Raw genomic sequence first — 6,557 nt, forward strand, 5'->3', positions numbered from 1 at the left:
ATAAACCTGCTACAAGGGGTATCGAGGGAGTGATTTACATTGAAATATCCCAAGGATATCTTTATATTGAATAATAAATATATTTTAGTTAAATTATATTTTAAAATTTTAATTTCTCATATGTTAAATAAATTAAATAAAATAATTCAACAAAATTTTAAATATCAAAACATTATATTAAAAACTCTTAAAGAACTTAAAAATTAAAAGATCTACTTTATATGTTTTTCATTTTATATTTGGATTATGTTATATTTCAATTAAATTTTTGATTAATTTGATTTTCGAACTGAAATAATCAAAAATTGAAATTTTTATAAAATCATTTTTATAAATCGATCAAAATTAATTTGATAGTCAATTGATTAATAGAATTAAATAAGTTTGATTGATTAATTTGATTAAAATCGAATTTTAAGTGTAGATATTTCAATATGTTTGGACGACTATTAAGATTAGTTTTGTTAATTAAAAAAATAAAAAATAAAAAAACAAAAAAATAGGTGATAGAGTTTGATTGAAGTTGGGTGTTTGAATTTAAATTAAATTTAAGGGTTAAAGTTGAAATGCACAGGAAAATGAAATTTTTGTTCGAATTAAGATTCTGTGGTTTTGATCTTATAAATACAGATAGATCAGAGACAGCAAAAATCGAAAACACAAAAGAAAAAGAAAGCAGTCAAAAAATATTTTTCAAAGATTTTTTGTTTTATAAAGAAAAAAAGATTTTTTAAAAATTCTTTTTGAAAAATTATAGATTCCGACAAAATTTTTTGACTTCGATTAAATTTTTCATTGATTTTTTTGGTCTAGGTGAATTTTCTGGTAAGGTTTTTCAGAATTTGGTGAAGATTCCAATGAATGTTGAATTTTTCGACGATTGTCTAGTGAACCAACCCAGATTTCGATGACATTTCTCAGAATCTGATTGATATTCAATTGAAGTTCAATCGGGTTAGAGAGAAGAGGGAGAGAAAAGAGAAAAGAGAAAATGAGAGAGAAAAGGGAAGGAAAATCTGAAGAAAGAAGGACTAAGTTCGGTGTTTTATACCCACCCAAAAACGACATCGTTTTGAAATGTAATAAACCCCTAGGATCAGTGCGTTTTGCAAGTGGGTGATCCGACCTGAGCGTTGACCTGTTTTTAACCCGAGTCCCAGCCCTGAGGTTCAATCGAACCGAGCCATTTTGCAAACTGCTTCAACTGCTGTTCTTCTCAGAAGTCAAGTCGCGTCGTAGCTATTGGAGTCGAACCGCTTCCTGTTTTAGGTATTTTTTTTATTTCTATTTTATTCTATTTATTTATCTATTTTTTAAGTATTTTTGTGTGATTAAATTTTATAAAAAATAAAAATAATAAATAAAAAAGTATAAAAAATAAAATAATTTTTTGAGAATAAATATTAATTATCCAATGATGAAATTTTTAAAAATTTTAAATGGTAAATTTTTATAAAATTCATAGGTGAAAAATTGTTGTCTAAATTTGTCCCAAATGATATAATAATTTAGATAAAGTTTCAATAATAATAATTAGTATTTATTTTCAATTAAAAAAAGAGAAAAAAATAAAAAATAAAATTTTGGTTGAAAATATTTGACAATTATCCAAAGATTAAAATCTTAAAAATTTCAAATAGTAAAATCTTAAGAAATCTTTATGTGAGAAATTTCTTTAAATTTATTTCAAATAGTGAAAGAATTTAAATGAAATTTCAATAAAAAATAATTGTTATATTATTTTCTTTATGAAGACGACAAAATTTTTTTTAAATAGGTTCAAATGGTGAAAAATTTAAAAATTTTGAAAAAAAAAATTTTAAATAAGCTTAAATGGTGAAAAATTTAAAAATTCAAAAAAGAATACTTTTAATTTGACTTAAATGGTGAAATAATTAGATGTATTGTCAATTAAAAAAATAATTAAATATTTTTTTGATGACAGCTTTTTTAAAAAAACAAATGAGATATTTGAATACTCTCAAAATGAAAAAATATTTTTAAGAATTCTACCAGATTGATAGAAGAATTTTATAAATTATTTTCAATATTTAAAGTAACAATTTGAAATCATTAGATTCAAGACCTAAAGATAAAATTAAAATAAAATGATAACATCCTTTGGATGGGCATGTGAAGACGCTATAACCTTCTCTACATGTAATCGAACTTTTGAATCTTGTTTTGGTTTATAAACCAAAACTTGTTCTTTTATAAACTCTTAGTCAAATTTAAAAGCTCCTTAAGATGATAGATTTTTTAAGTAATCAATCACACATTGTTAAAAAAGATCGATGATAACTCCATTTGTTAAGTATAACTATAAATTTTTAAATTTATATGTTATAACAATAAGCACCCCTAAAACCTTGGCTATTTAATTAATTATTAGATTAGTCATTAAAATTATCAATTGAATCATGCTCTTTTCACGTGGGAAAAAGAAAAAGTGGGGATTTTAGCATGCTTTACTTGTCCCATTGGTGAACATTTTCGTCATTTCTTTTGAGTTATTGGGAATGCCTACGGGGGAGAGTACCGTAACATTTTGAGATTTTCTACAAATAGTAGTACATAATTACATATGAAGCAAGCACTGCAGCAAGACAGATTTGTATTCCAGCCTATTCATCTACTCCACTCATAAAAAACACATGGCTTGTTTCCATTCCTAAAAACGTTTTCGACTTTCGACATGAACATTAACTTGTCCAACCTTAAAAGGCAAAAATATGAGTCTGACAATGAAAGCCACTGAAACTTCATGTGTGGGAAAGTAAGAAAAGGGGGAGAAACTATAAAAAGCGAAAAAAAATATTTCAACTGCTTGAATATAACTCCATTCCATCAAGAAGATGAGCTAACGTGTTATTTCACCTCCACGTAGCTCTATAGAAAGTGTTAGTACAAGTAGTATGTTACACATACTGAACTCAGAAAGACACAAGTTATATACAAATATCAGAGAAATTTTCATCATCATCATCAAACAAGCTTATTAAGAAAATGTAGTGATTACCTCTTCAAGGCCATGATGCTGATAAAAGAACATGGAGTATCACAGGAAGCCCACCAGATGAAATGGGAATATCATGGCTATCTGTGTTCTGTATCCACCATAATCCATACAAAATAAAGCATCTTTACTCACAGCTATGAGGAAGAACTACAAATAGAAATATTAAGTATTTGTTGATTTAAGGCTGATGGGGCCAGAGAAACAGTTTGGAAGTCAATCTGCTGAGGTACTGGGACTCTTCCAAGTTAAGTGGTCAGTTCAGTTATGCCTTGGAACTTTGCTCACCTCCAGTATGTATTATGGGAAACAAAGAACCTGAAATCTGGATGGTTCACTTGCAAACGCCTGAGCCGGTTATTAGCAGCTTGCAAAAGGGAATTAGCTTTCTGACATTCGTTAACTTCATCAGGATTCCAAACAGACACTTTGAACTTATAGAAAGCAAGTCCAAAGGTAGGCAGTGTTAGCTTTAAGGACATGTCAGCACCATGAAACTCCCTTACATTAAAGCCTCCGAAGGGCAGCCCATCAGAGCCAGTATCTGCTCCAAACAATATCAAAATCACGTTGTAAACAAATTGTCGGGCAGAAATAATACAAACATGCAACCACATATAAAGGGTTGAAAAGATGCTTACCAGGAGAGGGTGATAGAGAGTGATATGTTAAAAAGCAGGCATCCAGATTTTGTAGAGTCGGACCCATTGGAATCCTATATATAGGATACCTTCATTAAAAGACGAAAAATGAAAAATTGTCAGATATAATTAGGTTTAAAATCACAATTGCAATAATCAAGAACCATAGATTCATGAAGTCTTTTGAAAAGAGAAAAATATACCATGCCACAGAAATCCAACTAGAAGGTGATAGATCACAGCTCCTGTAAGTCCTTAGTGCAGGAAATTGAGAAGCCAGAACTGAAATCTAAGGAAGGCAATGATATTAGAGAGAGCACTAGAAGCTGCAAATGCTAATGTAACAGAGGAAATAGACTTACCTTGTCAGCCAATGGCTCACGACTAAATGGTTGATCATGCTCTAAGTACTCAAAAATAAGCTGACCAGGATGACTACAAATATCGCTTTCATCACTTGATGAACCCCCAAGGGGTCTATTTCTAAGTGATGGTCGACTCAATCTCTTGATATTCGCATCTGCAATCTCCATCTGACTCCAAGCCTCCTGGACAACATTGTTAGCTCTTCTACCTATTCCACAATCACTGTTGCTACCATCACTACTTGTCTCCCTGGATGATTCAGCATCACTCTCCCCACTAGGCCTCCTGTTCAAAGAAAGAGGGCAAAATGAAATAACGCAACAAGCATGTTGTTTATCTAGCATTTCAAGGAAAAATTACAATTAATGATTTATAGCTCAAGAAAACATCATGAAATTCAACCTCTATTTATCTTAGGAAGATTATGGAAAAAATAGCAGATCTTATAAAGCATATCAGCAAGACTTGGGTAGAACACAACCTAAGTTATATCAACTATCAAGTGAGAGTTGAGCAACATACTTGACTTCCCAATTTAATAGAAAACATTTGCAATATATTTGACCCTGATTATCCAATTACAGTTTCCAAAAAGGAAATAGGGACTAGCTGTCACCACATAATGATCCAAAAAATCAACGGTCAGAAAATCTCAATCAAGAAGGAACTGGAAAAATAGGATAGCGAAGACTCTCAATAATAGCAGATAATTAGATAAAATAAGGTCTGAATGGCTTTACCTTTGCCTTGAGAAGGGTCTTGATGCGTCTATATACAACTGAATTCCAGATAAGTAAGGAACATAGTATTGCATTACAGAGTCACTTCCATTCAACAAAAGAGGAACCCCAGCTCCATATGCACTCCATTCCTTGAAAGACTCCCACAAATCCTCAAGAATAAAATATGGAGCACAGTCCAGTCCGCCCTCTCGCCCTCTCCATCCCATTGTACTTGTCTGTCACCAAAATTTCATCAATAAAAATGTCAATCAGCACTAAGAAAAAAACTCCAATACTTCATAGTTTGCTTAACATTTCGGAAAAAACAATTCCCTATTTTGCATTGATTAATAACAAAATATCTTCAATTTTCCTACATTTTTTGACTAATTAAATAAAACTAATTTCTTCAAGTTTCTGTTGGATTTTGATTCTTATAAAGAAATCAAAGTCAAGTAATTGCACTAGCTGCAGCTAATAGTAACTTCTGCTAAACCTTAAATTTCTTCAACATAAAAACAGGACTATACCATTGTTTTTAATCAATCCAAAAATTAAACAAAATTAAAGATTGATTTAAAAAAAAAAGAAAAAAGCATGGTCAAATCTTGTGATTAATAAAAGTTGGGTTTTTGTTTTATTTACCTCGGGTAACTGCTGAGCCGGAACCACAGGAGTCGTATACTCCAAGAACCGATCTAAGTTCGTCGAATTATCATCATTTCTTTTATTGTTATTATTCACCGACGATGAAGATGGGGATGACGTGACGCATTCCTCATGATCTGTTCTCTTCTCCGTCGAACTCAGGGAAATCAACGGCCTTTGTTCTCGCCGCTGCTTCATCATCATCAGCTGTTGTTCTTGTTGTTGTTTCCTCATCGGCGGCGGATTATAAAACCGATTTTCGCCGCCTCGACTTCTCGCAATCGAAACGCCACCGGCAGCAGTCATTGTACGGAAAGTTAGAAAAAGCTTAAAACAGACAAACGACAGCGTTGAAGAAAGGGGGTGGTTGGGTTTATTATTATTTTGCCGGGGTGGAGCGGGGAGTGGTGTTAATACTAGGGTTTTAGAGAATTAAGAGAATAGAAAGTAAAAAGAGTGAGGACTTGATTTAAGAAAGTTTGGTTATTCGATTTTACTATTAAATGGGATGTATTAATGGGATGTATTCAATATGAATAAAGATTTATTTAATTAATTTATATTTTATATTCGTGAATAATTTATTTAAAATTTATTTATAATAATAAAATTATATTTTTATATTTTATTTTAATTATATTTTAAATTTTGTTTATATTTGTTTGAATTTGTTTATGATTATTTATAATTTATTTGTTTAAATTTATTTTATTATAATTTATTTATTATACATAACATATTTGTTTATATATATTTATGAATATATTTTTTTAATGTTGATTTAATTAAATTAAATACAAATTGAACGTGAATATTTTATATTAAATAAATCAAATTTGAACCAACAAAGTTATTTTTTTACCGAATGTAAATAAGAATGTCAATCTTATATATATAGCACCCGTCCTTTATCTATATCTTATATATATTTGAAAAATAAATTTTTATTAAATAATATAAATTATTATTTTAGATTAATTAAAATTAATATATTTTTATTAAAAAATATATATTAATAAAAATTATTTAAATATATAAGATAAAAATAAATAAAATTTAAAAAATAAATTTTTATTTTTATTTTTTATAAAAATTATTGGTATAAGAATTATTTATACTTATTAAATATTTACAAAAATAAAGAAGAAAATGAATATATTTAAA

General features: G+C 29.2%; 1 protein-coding gene across 1 annotated transcript; it reads right to left on the reverse strand.

Annotated features, from left to right (window-relative positions):
• Window positions 1–2,815: 2,815 nt before the first annotated feature.
• Window positions 2,816–5,887, reverse strand: LOC111293090 (uncharacterized). The gene is made up of 6 exons (XM_022885818.2): window positions 5,391–5,887; window positions 4,764–4,981; window positions 4,020–4,308; window positions 3,861–3,946; window positions 3,658–3,746; window positions 2,816–3,560 (listed from the first exon to the last, which is right to left on the reverse strand). The coding sequence occupies exons 1-6, from the start codon at window positions 5,697–5,699 to the stop codon at window positions 3,301–3,303; spliced, it is 1,251 nt and encodes a 416-aa protein (XP_022741553.1). The 5' UTR covers window positions 5,700–5,887; the 3' UTR covers window positions 2,816–3,300.
• Window positions 5,888–6,557: the final 670 nt, after the last annotated feature.

This window comes from Durio zibethinus, chromosome 16 (genome assembly GCF_047325235.1).
Source record: "Durio zibethinus cultivar Kanyao isolate XHJ-2024 chromosome 16, ASM4732523v1, whole genome shotgun sequence".
NCBI lineage: Eukaryota > Viridiplantae > Streptophyta > Magnoliopsida > Malvales > Malvaceae > Durio > Durio zibethinus.